At 26.8% G+C, this 19,065-nt stretch overlaps 1 protein-coding gene across 2 annotated transcripts in view; it reads left to right on the top strand.

The window, feature by feature from the left end:
- The window catches only part of LOC107454592 (ubiquitin-conjugating enzyme E2 J1-like), a 183,825-nt gene extending 172,322 nt beyond the window's left edge, over positions 1–11,503 (top strand). Inside the window, exons 1-7 of one of the 2 annotated variants that reach the window (XM_071183506.1) lie at positions 237–370; positions 1,074–1,147; positions 1,940–2,071; positions 3,333–3,417; positions 8,203–8,308; positions 9,870–9,984; positions 11,097–11,503. In XM_071183506.1, coding sequence (XP_071039607.1) covers positions 1,088–1,147; positions 1,940–2,071; positions 3,333–3,417; positions 8,203–8,308; positions 9,870–9,984; positions 11,097–11,438 — 840 coding nt within the window. In that variant the 5' untranslated portion in view covers positions 237–370; positions 1,074–1,087 and the 3' untranslated portion in view covers positions 11,439–11,503. Of the gene's footprint in view, positions 1–236; positions 371–1,072; positions 1,148–1,939; positions 2,072–3,332; positions 3,418–8,202; positions 8,309–9,869; positions 9,985–11,096 lie in introns of those variants that run through there. The other variant, XM_071183505.1, reaches the window with a different exon arrangement.
- Positions 11,504–19,065: the final 7,562 nt, after the last annotated feature.

Here is a 19,065-nt window from a genome sequence, read left to right as displayed (position 1 = left end):
TGCTTTCTTTACATTAACTTAAAAAAGATTTTTTAAAACAAAAACGTACTTAACCTATTTTGTCTTTAACTATTACTTTCTAATTTTATTTTTTAAGATAGGTGCTACATCAAAAAATTGTTCTAGAGACATGCTCATTTTCCCTTATAGATTATTTCACTAAAGACTTTCTTTGAAAAATTAGTAATACTTGTATTTGACTACAACTAACAGTGTGCCTCTTTGTCAAACAGTTTTGTTGGGTTTTTTTTCTATTATTTATTTCCGACTTGTATCACATCTATACCAATTAAGAGCAATAAAGGAATTTTTGATAATTATTTGTTATTGCTTTTCAAAGATGGTTTTTGCTGGTAAAAAAACTAAAAATGTAGGTATATATGGTCTTAATAAAGTATTGATTATCTAAATTAGTAAATATTCAATTCCAACTTAATAAAAATAACTCATATTATGCCTTGTCCTGGAAATATAAACATTGGTGGTACAAATATTATTCAAAATGTTGTTTTTGTTTATGACATTGTTGTCAAAATCCATCAATGGTCTACAGTTCAGTGGTGTTTGAAATATAATAAATACAACTCTTATTTTGCCTTCGCCTGGAGGTTCAAACATGGGTGTTATTACGCTACTCAAAATACTATTTCTGTCTATTATGTTGTTTATGTCAATTATCAAGTTTCACAATCTGAGGTTTAAAACTTGACAAAGGAAACTTCCATTATACTGGTTATTGAAATTCAAATATAAGGGTAAGCTCTAAGGTTACTCACAATGTTATTTCGATCTTATATGTAATTATCAACATCCGCCAACACTCTTAAAGTTCAGTGATATAGCCAGTATCATTTTGATTTGCTGTAAAAATTAAATACAAAAATAACAACATTGGTTGTCAACTAGTTCCATTCATTTATTGTTTGAATGTTTTGTTATATGTTTGTTGTACTTTTAGAATAATTAATCTTTAGGTCTATAGAAATCTATAATTTTATAATCTATGATAATTTTTCTATCTCGAGGAATACTCTTGTTATAAATGATTTTCTTAACATTTTCATTCTTTGCAGCTGTTAAAAGGTTAATGCGAGAAGCTGAAGAACTCAGGTATCCAACCTCTGAATATCATGCACAACCGCTTGAGGTAATTTTTATACATTTTGATAATTTTTAGGTAATTTTTGTACATTTGATGGTTATAAATGATTCTGAGCTAAATTTTAAGCCTTCATAAAAATTTAACATGAACCAAGTAAATTTTCTTTTCTACTTCAGTATATTCTGTTTTGTTTTGAACTTTCAATTTCATATATTGAGATTTTTTTTTTTTTTAAAGTTATTCGGGATTTGTGTATATTTTATGTTATCAAAAGTCAATCTAATTTTTGATAGCTTTTTTAAAAGTGAATGAATTAATATGATTAACATCAATTTTAGTACAATGTTTTTTATATTCCTTTTTTTCTTTAAAAAAAATAATAAATAAATAAATTAAAAAAACAAAAGTAGAAAAAGGCCAATCAATCTAAGGCTAATTAAGGGCCATTCTCTGACCACACTAAAATACTCTTTAATCATAAGTTACATTAAAGTATTGTATTACTGTTTTTTTTTTTTATTTCTTTTTTTTTAGAATTTATGTAATATTATTCAGATGCAACTAGTCACAAAAATTTATTTCCTAATTACTATAACTAAATTAAATGATAAAAAATTAATTTAATAATAAAAAAAAATAAGTTAAATGATTATAACATTCTTCAGAAAAGTTTTGATCAATGACCTAAATGTAGGATAAATAAATAAATAAAACTATTTAAGTGTTTTATTCAATATTTAAATTAAAATGAAGTTTAACGTGATTTTGTGTATTAGTTTTCTGAAATTCAGTACAGGATTTGTTTCACTCTTTAAACTTTGTTTTTTTATTTTTCAGGATAATCTTTTTGAATGGCATTTCACTCTTAGTGGTCCACCAAATACAGAATTTGAAGGAGGAATATATCATGGCCGAATTACGTTACCCCCCGATTATCCCATGAAACCTCCTAGTATTATATTATTAACTGTAAGTATTGTCTTCTTATTTTTCTTATCCTTTTGAATAAGTTTTTTATTAATCAATAATATCTATGCTAGAACTCAATCTGTTAGATGATTTTTTTTTCTGCAAATATATATGTATATAAAACCATGACCAAATTATTTTTCCTCCTGATGTGTCTTGTTATATTTCCTATAATATTACTATTTGCCCGATAACCTCTAATTATTATTTCAGTGTGCTGAATAGAACTTTTTATTAATATTATAAAACAAAAACGAATTTCAATTTGATTTGATATAATACAGATACTTTCAACTCCTGATTATCTTAACAATATTAAGTGTAAACATTAACTTATTATTTTTAATGTGTGTCATATCTGTGTATTTTTAAATAAATTGTAAGTGTTGTTAAAGTTTTTTTAGGCACTACTATTTATAACTGCATCAAAATCTTCAACAACATTTACAAACTTAACTAAGCATAGATCCATTCATTCTGTATAATATTTGTAAGCAAGGAAAGTTCTCTTGTAAAGAATTAATTTTAAGTTTATAAGAAAGAAATTTAACAATGAATAACATTAATCTTAGAAGTGTTTTGAAGCAAAAATATATAGAAAAACAAAAATATGTCATTTTCTACTTATTTCATAAATATTCATGGGCACATGGAGCATGGAGAATATTTCAGCTGATCAAATATATTATTTACATATTATGACTCTGAAAGAGTGGGTTCTCGTTATCAATGATATTTAGCTGCAGAGTTTAACTTAACACATAACAAAAAATCTTTCATTCTAGACATGATCAAGATAATATTTGATGTATGGATAAATTAAGAAAATTACACACTTTTAATGACTTTTCACCTTATGATTAGATTGTTACATGTTTTGAGAGCCTTTGTAAAATATACTTATCAGTTAATCCTGAGCTTTTCTAAATTGTACATCCCGACCAATACTAAATAATGAACAATCTAAATACATGAGAAAAAGATTTGAGTATTTAAAGCAAGTTTCATTTCATAACTAATATAATAACTTAATTAGCTGCACTAATTAACTTTTACTTAAATACATGTCTCAAAGCATTAAGATTGTATTTCAGTTTATCACAAGTTATTATTGGGACAAAAATCATTTAGAGTAAAATGATTATTAATTTATTTATGTGTGTATTTATTTATATATATGTAATTATATATATATATATATATTTTGCACACAAGTTCTATGAAATGTTTGCTTAATTATTATTTTTTTTTTCATTCCTAGCCTAATGGGCGGTTTGAAACTAACAAAAAAATTTGTCTCAGTATCTCTGGTTATCATCCTGAGTCATGGCAGCCATCATGGTCAAGTGAGTTTATTTTAATTATTTAAAAAAAACAGGGGTTAAAAATAATGTGCAATCATGACTCAAAAATTACATTGTTTACCCAGGGCATATATAAAAAAATTTGAGACCCTTGTTTCAGACCAGGCATGTAAATATTTTTTTAAGAAATATCCTGAAGTACCTTAGGGCATTCTCAGATTTTGATCAAAATCATCAAGATATTGGATAGTTGAAAACATTTGTTATGAATGTTACTAAATTTAATTTTATAAATAAGAAATAATAAAACAAAGCTAGTTTTATTTTTATTTCCCTAGTCATACATGTTCTTATTTTAAAAAAAAAACATTTAAAATATAAATTTGCCATTTATCGCTGTAGTTAATTAAATATGAAAGTTGAAACTATAAAGTGAAAGCTGAAACATCTGAAAATCAACATTATTTTTACATTTCTTACTTAACCCCTGTTTCAAATTTTTAATGAAATTTCAGGTTATTAAAGCACAGGTTTTTATATGTAAAGTTTGTTTAAAATTCTATTGAACTTAATATTTGTATTTTTTTTAGCTGAAGGGAAGGAGGCAAGTAATACATTATTAATAATAATGTTCTGCATTTATTACATCAAAACTTATTCACGCTTTAAATTTTTTGTTAATATTTAATATAGATTATATCATACTTAATTTAATAGTACAATAAAAATAATGTTTTAATTTTTTTAAGAATCAATACACTTTTATGTTTCTAAGAAATACAATATTTTATTAGGCATGTTAAAATTTCTAAATTTTCTGAGACTCAGTATCTTATATTTTTAAATAATTCTGTGTCTAGTATTATAATAGCAACATTAATTAAATTTTATCTATTTAGATTTGTATGTATTAATTAAATGTGTAAAGATCTCTGTTTCATTGCTTAAAAATTTTAGATATAATTATTTTTGTTACCACTGATTTTTTTATTACTATTTTAATGACATTTAATTATGAATGTTTTTAGGCAATATTGAATTTTATAAACTAATATGAAAAATAACTAATATCTTTCAATTGCAAACTATTTTATTTTAATTTTCTAAGATGAAATAAATTATATAAATTTCAACTATAAAATTTCTCTTTCCAACTCTATGTACTTTCAGTTGAAAAGAAAAACATTATTTTTTGAATTATAATTGATGATTCAAATTAAATTTATTTAATGGCTAATATTTTCCTTTTTGAAGTTATCAATATTAATTTCAATTTGAAAGGTAAGATTCTATTTATAGTTTTTAATTTATTATTAGTTTTAAAAGTATAATTTAAATGAAGTATAAGTATAATTAGTTTAAAAGTATAATTTATAAAAAAAACTTTTCAGTTTTTTTTTTTAATTAGTTTAATAAGTCAGCCTTCATCTTAAGTTAGTGCTTAGCATTACTTCTATATCTTAAACTAACTGTGACTTAAAATTTCCCTTTATACAAACCAAAATTTAATTTCTTATCCATTCATTTCCTTTTCTTTTCTTACTACAAGAACTAGAGCTGGACTATTCCACGAGTGACTGATGTAACATCAGACTACTTTTTTATCTCATTTTATTTACTGATTACAAAGGTATCTTCACCAATTTTACTTTGTAGAAACTTATACACTTTTTAATTAAAAATGTTGCAAAATATTTACTTTAGGCAAAAAAAAGTTTTAATTAATAAAAAAAATATACTCTGAATGACACTGAGTCACTGAGCAATACGACCAACTGAGTCAGAAATTTTAGTTGAACTATTTTTAATTTAGTTGAATTATGAGTCAGAAATTTTAGTTAAAAAAAAAAACACAATTTTAAAACTTAAAATTTTTAAAAAAATAGCTTTTCCAAAAATATTTTTCCATCATGAAGGACAAGGAATTGTAACAGACATGAGACATGTATAATTTTGAACTGTATTTGGCTATTATTTTACTGTAAATGAAAATATTTAATTTCTGTTAAGTCAAAAAAATTGCTTACAGTATATTTTATGAACGAATTATAAAAGGAGTAGTTAAAGTTTTCAATGTTCTCAGAAATATATTAGCATTAAAGCTCTGCGCAGTTCTTACTACTTTATAACAGATTATCTGACTATGAGTTTTTAAATCTGGAAGCTTCTTTTATGTCAATTGACACTGAAGAATTGATTGTTCATTTTCTGTTTTAGTTATCTGCCCATGAAATGCTTTATTTTAGTAAGTATCAGCATTGAACTATCTCCTTCTTGGAATTGAATCACCTATTCTCTAAATTTATCTCATTATTTTTTATTATCCAGACCTAAATTTGATCATTCCATTTTTTTCTGAGACTTAGATAAGATATTGATCCCAGGACATATCTTAAATACTTCTTAAATACAAAGGAGATATTTTGTATCTTTGTTTTTCCAGCTTTATATAGTAAAAAAGATCAATTTTTTACAATTAGAACTTGGAGACTGACTTGATGTACTGTCTTTTGTAAAAAACTTTCTGCTTCTTTGCTTCCTTTGTCATTTCATCAATGCAATTAAAAGGATTATTTTGCTAGTAGCTAGAACTATTTTGGGTGCATGTTGTACTATTTTTGTTCTTATTGTTTTCGAGGATATTTTTCATGATTTATTTTGTCTTTCACTAAACAAACACTTTTCTGTTTTTTTATTTTATGTAATCAAATTTTTCTTGCATAAAAGTATCCTTCATTTAATCTTTTTGTTGTACTTTTTATTCTAACCACTTTCCTCTGACCCAATGCTTCTCTTTTCTTGCCTTTCAGCTACTATTTTAGCCATTGATAACTAAAAGTATTTAAACAAATTCTTAGCAGAGATGCCAACTTGCTCCAGAGAGCAAATATATATTTTCAAGTGGTAGTTTATCAATTGTGATTCTTGGTTTAATAAATTCAATTTAGCAGATTTTTATGCACCACTATTTCTAAATTATTTGTAGGTTTATATAATTCACCACTTTTATCAGATATGTTATGCTATGCCTCTTAAAAAGCAAGCAAAGATAGTCAAATATTTGCAAAATTTACTTGGTAGTTTTTACCGTTTTTTTTAATTATTTTGGCGTGTCTGGAGCAGTTGGCATCTCCGTCTTAGTACTAAATGGCATTTTCAATGTTGTAGTATTACTTTTTTAAATGTTTTCTTTCTTTTTTTATAGGTAACAATGTTCTGAATAACATTCAGAATTATGTTTTCAATGATTTTCTTCAGATAAAATTCTTTACATTATTAATGTTTTCAAAATTTAAATATGCACCTCTTATAATCTTGAAATATCCACTTGTTTGTTCTTCCTTTTTGCTATAATACTCTGCTAGACTTGAAAAATTTTCTTGGATCATGAAACAAGGTTCAATGCTTAAATTAAGTAGTTAACTATATGCTGTAAGATTTCTTGTTATAAATAGCAAAGTAAATATATATTAGACTATTCTTTAGATCCCCTTGGGTTAGACATGACAAATTTTAAACCTTATTTTTCCAGTCAGTTTTGAAATTTAGTTTACACTTTTTATAATAATTTTTTCTTTTATTCCAGAAAAAGAAATATATCTTAAAATTATTGAATGTAAATTTATTTTGCTAAAAGGAAAGAAGTTCAAGGTTTTTGTGACAGACATGACACAAATCTATTAAACTATCTAAGGTTACCAAAAAAGGTTTGTCATAATTAAATGTAAAGATATAATAACGTTGATATAATTCTTTTTTCTTATTACTTTCATGAAATCCCAACTTCTTTCTTCAACTTAAGACCAAAAAAAAAAAAAAATTATTGTGCTGAAATTTAAAAAATAGTCTTTGTGGATGCTTTTCATGATATTAACTAGTCACGATGGATCAGTTGTTAAGGACATTGAACTGTCAGTATGAAGGATTGAGGTTCTATCATCAGTGGGCAGTTTATCTGCCAAGTTTCAGATCAATAAGTACTAACTTTTCTGCAAAAAAAGGCACTTCTGAAGTTTTATAGATTAATATAACATTATAAACTCATTTAGATTAATATTTTAGTAAACTGCATGAGTTTACTAAAATCACCACTATATATCACCATATATCACAACTATATTTTAGTTTATAAATAAATTTAAAAGTATAACTATTGTACATGGTATCAACAAATTTTATCATGTTATACTTGGAAGAAAAAATATTTTGTAGATGGAAATAATGCTTTCAATTGTAAGTTTAGGCTGTGCTTGATTATTTTAATAATTTAGGATTTAGAAATTTTTTAAAATCCATTTTCTATTTTTGAAAAGTTCATTTATTTGCAATTTTTATTTCTTTATAATATGCTGTCATAATCAAATTCAGAATATTTATGTGGTTGGTGCCATACTAGCATACTGTTAAGGCACTGAACTGTCATTGCGAAGAACTGTGGTTTGATCCCCTGTGGCAACTTTTAATCCACCCAGCTTCAGATCAATGTGTACCAGTGTGCTTGAGAAGTAGCAGTTACGTGTATGCAATTCGGACAACGGTACTACAATTCTGCTGTTGGTCACAAAATTATGGGACCTTAACCTCCATGACCCCTTGTCCCACATTGGGCGGTTGCAGGAACGTTTTTTTTTTTTTTTTTTTTTAAATAATTTTTAGTAATGCAGAATTATTTTTTATTACCATAAAAGTTATTCACTAGGTAAATACTTTCAAACCATTTTGATTTTGCAGTTTATTTTAAATTTCACCTATGAATTATTGTTTTGAATCTTGAGTGTGTAGATTTCTTTTTTAAAATTGTCTAGTATAATGCTCTTTCTATTTCAGTAAGGACTGCATTGTTGGCTATTATTGGCTTTTTACCTACTCACGGGAATGGTGCTATTGGTTCTCTTGATTATACTCCTGAAGAAAGGAAAGAATTAGCGCTGAAGTATGCTTTTAAAGTCTTATACTATATTACATTTAAATATATGATAGTTTAAAATGGTTTTTATTATGAATAATAAATGAGTTGCTTGTGAAATTGGTATTGTTTTTACATTAGTTGAGATTTTAAATATATCTATTTTTATTTTTAATTAATTTCTTTTATTTGTGTCTCAGGGAGTACTAGGATCAAATATCGTTAAATAAATGTCATTATATATAGAAAAATAATGTGTAGTAAATTAAAATAAAATGTTTTGATATATTTTTATTTAATTATTTTTTGAAACAGTGCTGAAAGTTGAGTAGGAATCTATTAATTTATGTAAAATATTTGGAGCATAACTGATCATTATTTTCCATAACTGTCAGAATAATTAATTAAAAGATTTTTCTCTGAAGTTCCATTCCTTTAACATATGGCACAACCTTATGTTCATGTATATATTCAGAGATATTATATTTGACCTTATAGACAGAAAATTTTTTCCTGTATACAACTGTTTTCTATCTTAAAAAATTTATACTGGTCTATGTTTTTTTAAATTATTTGTGAATTTTTTCTTTTTAGTTATTTCATTCTCTTTTTAAAATATTTATTTAGTTACATTATCTCTGACATGAACATAGAGGCTTAAAATTGACTGGTTTATATTATTACAATCCTTTCTTAGTGTTAAAAACCACTCCTCTAGTTCAATTTGAACAAAAATTGTATGTATATTATCAAGAAAGGGAACCTCATTTATCTTGCCCTGAATCATGTAAATCAATTGCATTAACGAACATTAAATATTGCTATGCAAACCATTGAATAGATTTCATACCTACTGTTATTCATATTTGTGTTGTGTACGTATGTCACTGACAATATGTTTGCAAAATACAGAATTTGTTTTAATGTTTGTAAATGCAGGCAGTGATGGGGAAGAAACAATTACGATCTCCACCATTTACATCCCACATGAAGTTGCTAAAAACTTGTTTCCTGTCTTTTCTAGAATCAATTGTTTTTCAAAATACATTTTACATTGAAAAATCATCAAGATTTGATCACACACTCAAAAGAAAGAAAACAAATTATTAGATGTTCGCCCTATTCGTGTACAAAAAAATTTGTAAAGAAAATAGTTATTTTTAAGCATTTTTTTGTACATTATGATTTTTTTTATTTTTGTTAATTTTGACTGAACCTGGTTTAGTGAGTACTCTGATTTTTTATTTTTGTTAATTTTGCCTGAACCTGGTTTAGTGAGCACTCTAATTTTTTATTTTTGTTAATTTTGGCTAAACCTGGTTTAGTGAGTACTCTGATTTAATGAGTGAATTATCTTGATCCCTTTATTTTGGTTATGAACTGCTTACACTATATAGAGCTTTACCTATTCCTTTGATCAAGGATGGTACTACAATTCCAAATCATACATCTAGATACATCTTGAGTCTACTTATTTTTCTTAAATGTAAGCTTTTATTATTATTATAGCATGCTTGTGAAAATTTCTTTGCGCATGACGTTTGAAATTTATTTATATTTTAAACTTATGAAGGTTCTAACTTTTCAGATCACGGAATTGGAAATGTCCTCAGTGTGGTAACATTAAGCAGCATTTAGCAGAAAAAAGTTGTGATACAACAGAAAATCATAAATTCCTAGAAAATGAAGAACCTACAATAAAAGTAACAATAATAGAAATTATGCGTGTGAAGTTAATTTAAAATTATTGTCATAATATTTATCTATAATTCTGCTTAAATCTGTGTTGAAAAATTGTTTTACTACACTTTTTACAGCTGTAAATAATTTTTATACATTTTCTAATGTCTGAAAGTACAGTTTTTTAAGCACAAAGATTGTAATTAAAGGCTATATGGGTTATTACTATTTTTAGTTTTAATTTTTTTTTTTTTAAAAAAGGCTTTTTTATTCTTTATTTTATTATTATATATAATAAAAGTATTAACCTTTATATGTCAATTTAATGCTGTATTGAGTATTATATGTTTGTAATATCAAATAAATGGATATTGAGATTAGTGCAATTTAAATACGTAAAACTGTTATGAACAATTAGTTGATACATTTCAAAATTTAAGTAATTTCAAATTTAAAACGCAAAAAATCTAATCTGATTTTTGGGCAATTTTTTACAATACTTGTCAACCTTTGAGCATTTATTGGAAAGAAGTGTTTTGTAGTTTTCTTCTCCTAAATCTTAATGTGTGTAAGATATATTCCATGTCAAATTTATTTTTCTTAGTGAAAATGCAATTGAAAAGCAGAAAAATTTATAATCCTTAAAATCAAACCACTACGTAAGCGCTAGCTTTTTGGAATGTATGGTATTAGAGTCAGTCCCATGATTATTCTACAATTATCCTCTTTTTTTTTCTAAATAGTTCAGTCTGCAATTTATAATCAATGTCATTAAAGGATATTTTATAATTTTTATAGATTTAACTTTCCTGAAAAAAAAAATTAACTGTACTTGGTACAGATTGGTTGATTACTACTAGTATGATTCTAGAATTTGTTATTTCTTATTTATTTCAAACTATGCAAACATTTAAAGCTAAAAATTACTTTTATTTGGAAATATTTTTCTTGCTAGAGGAAAAAAAGGGATTTCCAGGGAATTGTTTTTAAATAAATACTTAATATTTAGGGAGTAAAACTCATTTTTAATAGCATGTTTCTTTCTCCTTTTAAATTTGTAACTGTTCTAGCAATTATTTATATAAAGTTAATGAGCAAAGTTATCATGTAACTAATTGAAATGGTTTGATTTTAGGATGAAAAATCGCCTCTTACAACAGAATGTACTAACTCAGCAATGTCAGAAACCTTTCCTTCAAATGTTACCAAACCAGCTGTGTCAACCAAAAATCCTGATCTAACTGAAAATAACAATTTTTCTGTCGATGTTGCTACTACTTCTGCTGTTCCGTCCATTGGTTTACCAACAGAAAATATTTTAAGACACAGACAAAATGTATCAGAACTTGAAAACAGTGCAGTGACTGTTCAGACAAGTGTAACAAGACCTATGTCTAACAATTGGTCTTCCACGCTTATGTGGGTTATTGTTATCTTGTTAGGAATTTTAATTTTAAGACGTATTATATGTCAATAGTTAGATATTTTTAAACATGTTTATTCAATCTATATCTGCTTAATAAATCATTTATTTTAAAACACTGTTGAAAATTGATCCGTATATTTTAACCCTACAGTATAATCGCTATTGATCTTTCGCAAGCGGCCATTCATTACAAATGATAAATACGGGAAAACAACAAATGCGGGTAAGCTCGAAATATCAAATATTGACTAGATACTTATGTAAAATTAATACATTAAAATTATTTTTAATATTTAATACATACGTATTAAAAATTACTACTACTTCTGCAATGCCGTTCATTAGTTTATCTACAGAAAATATTTTAAGGCATAGGCAAAATGTATCAGAACTTGAAAACAGCGCAGTAACTGTTCAGGCAAATGTAACAAGACCTATGTCTTCCACGCTTATGTAGGTTATTGTTATATAGTTTGGAATTTTAATTTTAAGACGTATTATACCTCAATAGTTAGATATTGTTAAATATATATTATATCTGCAATTATATAAATTCATATTATGTCTGCTTAATAATTCATTTATTTTAAGACACTGTTGCAAATTGATCTGTATATTTCAGTGCTACTCCATATATAGAACCTCTATCAATCTTTCTCAAGGGACCATTCATTACAAATGATAGATACAGAAAAACAGCAAATGCGGGTCAGCTTGAAATATCAAATAATGACTAGACACTCATATAAAATTAATAAAAATTTTACTTGAAAAATTATGTACTTCATGTACAAATATTTACAATGCATAAGAAGGATAAATAAATATATTTATTATTTAAAAGATCTGTAAATTTAAGTTCTCTTTCTTAACAATGAACTGACATTTGTTACAAATTTCTGTTCATTTTCTGAAAAGTTCTAGATGGAAGATAGCTTAGCTAATAGCTCAGATGCAGAATAATCTTCTTAAATCCAAATTAGTCTGCAACCTCAAGGTGTCAAGTAGAAATTAATGTTATAAAAATTTAGCTTAATCTAGCATACATGTAGCAAAATTTGCTAATATAAGAACCTTAAAAGTTATACATAACCTTATGTTGTTTAAATCAGGGTTGGGTTTTTGACGTCAAAAAGTGGTTTTTTACGTCAAAAAGTGGTTTTTGACATGACAAGGGTATAATACTGGTTTAAACCGTCAAAAATGTCAAAAACTGAAGTTTGCCAAGAAAATATATAAACTTCAAAACTACCAACAGTTGCCATGCATTATATTGAAATTTAATTATACTATAGGTAATCAGCAGGTTTTAAAATATTTTTTAATTAAAATTAAGGTAAAATAACAGATTTAAAATCTCAGAAATTTATATTCAAATGCATGTGCAGAAAAATTTTGCACAAAAATTGTTTAAATATTTATATTTAAAAATTTTTTTTTTTTTTTTGATACTTAAGAAAATTAAAAGTTTATTACTATGCATTTTTGACATATAAGGAACATATAACTAATATTTATAAGGAACTTACAAGTTATGTTGTATAAATACAAACTTGATACAAGTGTATAAAAATTTTTTTTTAATGTTATACCGAATATCTTTATTATCCAGTATGTTAATTTGAATTTAAAAGTAGTTATATTTGTGAATAATGATAAATATAATTCATATTGTTTATTATATTTATTTATAATTATTACACTTATCATTTTAAAACAATTTTTATCTCTTAATTTTTTTTTCTCCACTTGTATTAAGAATACAAATAATGCATATCTTGAAAGCAAGAAGTAATTATTCAACAGCTGAATATTTAGATATTCAACAAAACTATATAGTATTCAGCAAAATGAAATTCACAAGTATTTGGATAAACTAAATTTTCAGCATAGTAAATGAATAGGCTGAATATACTGTAAATCGACACTAACTACTCTGTGTATTTAACAGAAAGCACTTAAATTTGTATTGTCTTATGTTAAAAAGATTATTAAGAAGATTTAAAAGAATATTAAAAAGATTTTTCTTTAAAAGAAGATGTCTAATGTACAAAACTGCTAATGTTTATCTTTAAAAATGTCTAATTTTTAGTATAATCTATACTATACACTAAATTTGGTTATAAATAAATTTCTTAATAATATCACTGCAGATTTTCAATAACACATGAAAATGAATACATAATATTACAAAAGATGTGAGTTTTCAAAAGTACAAGATTTTGGTTACTATTCAAAATATAAGTGTTTCTTCAAAATTTTAAATTTATTTTTTCTAGAACATATTTAGAAACACTATCCTTTAAAAAATATATAAATTTTATGTATTAATTAAATTTCACATATGAATATAGGTTTTTGACATATTCGACATTTTTGACAGTGAGGTTTTTGACGTGACGGTTTAAACCATGGTTTAAACTGTCAAAAACCTGCCAACCCTGGTTTAAATTGAATTTTATACCAATGATACTCAAAAAAATGCAATAATTCTTTACTCTTAGTTCTTTGCCATGTTCTTTCAATTCAACTCTCAATTTTATTCAAAACAAATATAGAGATGTTTTAAAAAGTAGTTTCAGTAATTCCCCTCTCCTCCATTTGTTTGTTTACGTTTTAAAAATAAAACATAGATACTTAAAAGGAAAGTAATCTGCCTTTGCTATAACAATCTATAGTTGGAAGATTTCTGCTACCAGGGCTGGTAGTCATAGCTTTATAAAACAGGGATTGAAATTGCAAGAATTGTTTTTTCTCTGTATTGATTCCTAAAATAATTAAAAATGTCTTTCGTTTAAACCTTTATCATATAATATTGATCATTTAAAAATCAGAAAAAATATATTTCCCTAAAAAAATGTCTTAATAGCAGAAAGCTAGTAATTTTTAATTCCTGGTAATCATAAAATTTATGTATCTTACAATGAAGATATTGAAATTGACATTTCTTACTAGAAAAGATAATTTTAATGTTTCATTCCAAAAGTTATTAATGAAAAAGAATTTAAAAAATTAATTTATTTAAATTTGTCTTAGAATCAGACTTCAATTCTATATAAACTTCGACTTAATCTTTACTTCAGTTCTATTCAAAGCTTCTATACTATCCGATTGTGATCAATGTGTGGACTGGACATTTGAGCAGCTGGAAAGGTTCTTAGTGTCTTGCTCATTTTCAGCTGATTTTATGGGAAATACAGGAACTTCTATAATGATCATGCACTCTTATGATATGTTTTTAGGCTGCTTATGAGAAATAAAGATAAAAATTATGCATATTTGTGTTTATCAAGCAATATTTGCATGATAAAAACTAAAGCTATTTAAAAATGTTTAATCATAGCTAAGTTAATAACAAATGGAGAGACAAGATGAAAGCATCAAAATCTCAATTTATTTATCCAGTGGTCTTAGAATGATTTTGTCTTTTATTTAGAAGCATGGAGTTTTCCCAAAAATAGGTTTTTAATGAATTTAATCCCTCCTTTGCTTTTATGGATCTCCATAATGATTTTTGACTTTTTAAAACCTAACTTTTAACTTCAAACTTTTCTTAACATTAAGGTTTAGATTATTTTAATCCTTTCTTCCATTCCAGAGCTGGAGAAGGTTTTTTTTTCTCTCATCTATTTCATATTTAAAAATTCCCAAACCCGTATGTGCATGTTTAACTTTATTTTTTAAATAAGAATCGGAAAGTATTCATTGAAGGTTCTCTTTACGAATATTGCTCTCCATGATTGTTTTGCAACATTCATTTAAGCTATATCTCTAATAAAAATGTTTTAGATTGTTAAAAGTTTTCTTTTCATTTTATTGATGTTTGTAAAGAATAGTAAGAGTAAGATTTAAATTATAATTTGCCATCCCCCAGGTGCAAAGTTTTATGTTCCAAGATTCTAAAAATCACTCTATATATAACAGCAAAATGTCTGGATGTATGTTCGCTTGCTAGAGAACTAAAGCACCGAGTTCGATCATATTTTTTTTCTTTTCTATAGTTTGTAAATTTTTATGGGGTTTTGTGTAAACAATCGTCTTTTTCCAGCGTTTTGCTGCTCAGGTACAATTTCGAAATTACAAAATTTCCTTGATGAATACCATTGTTATAAAACGTATAACGATAAGAACGTATGCTGTCATAAAACTATATTTTTACAAAATATTTAAACAAAACAAAAAAGAGCAGATGATACCTTTAGAAAAAATTAAAATATCCATAAAACTAGCTAAACTCATGGTTTAAGTGCGGAAGTAAGGCGTGCTAATGAGGCTAACATAAGTTATTTAAAATAGAAAAAATATATTTCACTATAAGTGGCAATGTTAAACATATGTGTTCATATTCGTCCGAGCTCTTAAAATATTTTAATACTAACTATTAATTTTCATCATTGATAGTTCACATCATTTTTGACCACGAATTCTAAATTCTGAAACTTGATATTATTATCCTTAAGTAAAAATTCAAAATTTTTATTGAAAATATCTACTTATCGGTTATTGCTACCATGAAGCCAAGTTCACCAACGAGTAGATAACACCAAGTTCTGATTTGCATTGGTGACTAAAACGATAATACACATAAGTACATCGAATATGACATCATGAGTATTGTACACAGCGATAATTATTGAATACAATATTATTGTGAATTTTGCTACATTTTATTTTGGTAACAAAAATATTAACATCAATGTAGAAATCAGATTAATTGAGAAAACTCATGGATGTGTTTATGTTTGGGTGGGTAACAACTCGAAAAGCAGTCACTATAAATATATGTCCCTTATAATCGATACGTAGAAAGTAAAAATTCGAGTGGAAACATCGGATAGATGCCCCAAATGTACCTAAATTAGTATATACTAGTGGGCTGCGCCCCCTTCTCGCTAACGCTCGCCAACCCCCGAAAATTGCTACGCAATCTTATATGGTTTGCTTCGCAAACTAAGCTCGCTTCGCTCGCTACTAACTTAGGTACATTACAAATTTACACAATTCTAAGAATTCAGAACAATTATTCAAATCCGTATAACAACTTTTTTTAAAAAAAGAACATTACATCTTTTTAGTAAATACTACGTTATTAAAATAAATTTGAATTCAAATAAATGACGTGTAATTCGTTAAAACCTATTAGAAATGTGCTATAGTATAAAATCTTAAGATAAAATTTCTAAAACTGATATCTCTTTAAAAAGGTTATTATTTCAATTTTTAATAGACTTAATTATATAATTAAGTCTATTAAAAATTGAAATAAGTGAATTGCAGTGGAAAAACCTGCATAAACAAATAAATTCTAATAAAACAAATTCGACTACTCTCTTCTGCCTAGCTTATGCTCTCTCTGGTTATTTCAGTTTCCGTTTTTAAAAGCACTATATGTTGTATATGTTGAGCCATCTAAGCTAGATTTGGCATGTGACATTTTTAGCGGCAATGATTGGTCAATTTTCTAGTGTTGCCATTCGGGGAGTTGTAATGAGGCCTTTTTTTTATCGCCGTGTAAGAGAAATATATATATAGATATTTGAGTACGCGTGTTTAAGACTTAGATCGGTTAAGTCCTTAACCTCAAGGGGAAAAAATTGTAATAGCAAAAATCTTTCGCTTAGGCTTAAAAAAGTTAATTAAAACTGGTTGGCCAGCAAAAGTTCGTTTTAATGGAATACCTGCAAGTGACGTAGTGTGTGTATCTCGCTCCTGATTGGTTGTTGAAGCTGGCTTTTGTTTACAATAGCAACTGTTCTTTCCATTCTATTTCGAGTAAGCCAAGCCCTTCAGTTATCAATCCTCTTACGTGACACATTTTATATTCTTTCGCAAAGATTTCAATTCTTTCACTATATATTTCTTACTTAGCACTTATATAGACACGAGGCCATGTAGAACACAAACAAACTAATTATGCATCGAAGTTGCCAGGTACACAAACAAAAATATACGAAAAATACATTTACAAATAATAAATCTAAGTTGAATAAAAGATGTAGACGAGAAAGAATTATATTTTAACATGTTCCCTGAGTGAAACGGAGCTGTATTTCATTAAGTTCACGTTGATGAACATTCTAACTTATTCGGAGAAACTTAGCTCAACTTTAACACGCCATTTTGCTTCTAAACGATTACTGGCACTGACATCATAGGTCACGTGTGTGGGTATTGTTATCTTCTTCTCGAAGGGCAAATACCCAATTACCAATTAAACGTGTCAAATAAACGTAAAGAGTTTTTTTAGCGTAATTATTCATTTACTTGGTTATGCTATATTTTAGTTTTTGAACAGCGCCATCATGGACAAATATTTCTACAAAATTTGTTTTTTACTTCAAAATAATGTATTGTTCACTGTTTAAGATCTGTGTATTCTTTCAACTAAATGACATTTATAGCAGTTAAAATTTGTTTCGTTTTAGCAAAAAAAACCTTAGTAAATGAAATTCAGTGTCTCGCATAATTAATGATAGCAAATAAGTGCTCAGTTGATTTTGACAAAATTACTAATTTGATTTAGTATCCATCAAAGGCGAGGTCACAAAAATTACCATATTTGTATTTCCTTAATATTAGCATATGTTGTATAAATAAATTTAATAATGATTTCACCACGATACCTTATAAACATGTTTACAAATATTAAATCCTCCCTTATTTGAACTTTGAACAACATGAATTTATTATGTTTACTTACTTTCTTCATTTTTTAATGCACGATTTTAAAACTCGAAATTCTAGAACTTCTTTAGAAAGGCTGACCTCCTGGTCGCTGGAGGCGTCTTGTAGTTTGAGCAAAATATGATAGCGTCTAGTCTAACAGTTGGGCTGAAATGTTCGTAGGCTGACTCATAGATGGGGCTACTATTATTAAAAACATATGATTTTTAGTTAGTTCTAACCTTCGAAAGACGCGTGTATAATTTTGACAGCTGTCGGACTAACAGTTTGTGAGATATAGTATTTTTAGTGAAGCAACTTTTGTTAGTTTAAAAACAATGCATAAAAAGGAATTTCGCGTGTTTAAAAAGCATTGCTTTCCAGAGAAAAAAATACTCTTGAAGCTAAGGCTTGGCTTGTGAAACATTATTCGAACTCTGTACCAGGAAAATCAACCATTGAGAAGTGATTTGCTAAGCTTAAACGAGGCGAAATGAACTCCGACGAAGATGCGCACCGTGGACGCCCCAAAGAGGCGCCTATTAGCGACGAAAATATCAAAAAAGTCCACAAAATAATTTTAGATTACCATAAAGTCAAGTTGATCAAAATATCTGAGACCCTGTAGATATCAAAGGAAAGTGTTAGACATATCGTGAATGAATTTTGGGGTATGAGAATGCTCTAGGCAAAGTGGGTGCCGCACGAGCCCACAATTGACCAAAAACAACAACGAATTGATGATTCTGAGCTGTGTTAGAAGCTGTTTAATCGTAATAAATCTGAATTTATGAGTCGATATATGACAATGGGTGAAACATGGCTCCATAATTTCATACCGGAGACCAATCAATCGTCAGCGAGTGAACTGCACGAGAAGAACCAACTCCAAAGCTTGGAAAGATGCAAAAGTCAGCAGGCAAAGTTATGGCATCAGTATTTTGGAATGCTCATGGTTTAATATTCATTGACTATCTTGAAAAAGGAACAACCAGCAACATCGACTATTGCATAG

This window comes from Parasteatoda tepidariorum, chromosome 7 (genome assembly GCF_043381705.1).
Source record: "Parasteatoda tepidariorum isolate YZ-2023 chromosome 7, CAS_Ptep_4.0, whole genome shotgun sequence".
Classification (NCBI taxonomy): domain Eukaryota; kingdom Metazoa; phylum Arthropoda; class Arachnida; order Araneae; family Theridiidae; genus Parasteatoda; species Parasteatoda tepidariorum.
Note: the sequence above shows the minus strand (reverse complement) of the source record. Positions and strands in the feature narration are given on the sequence as shown.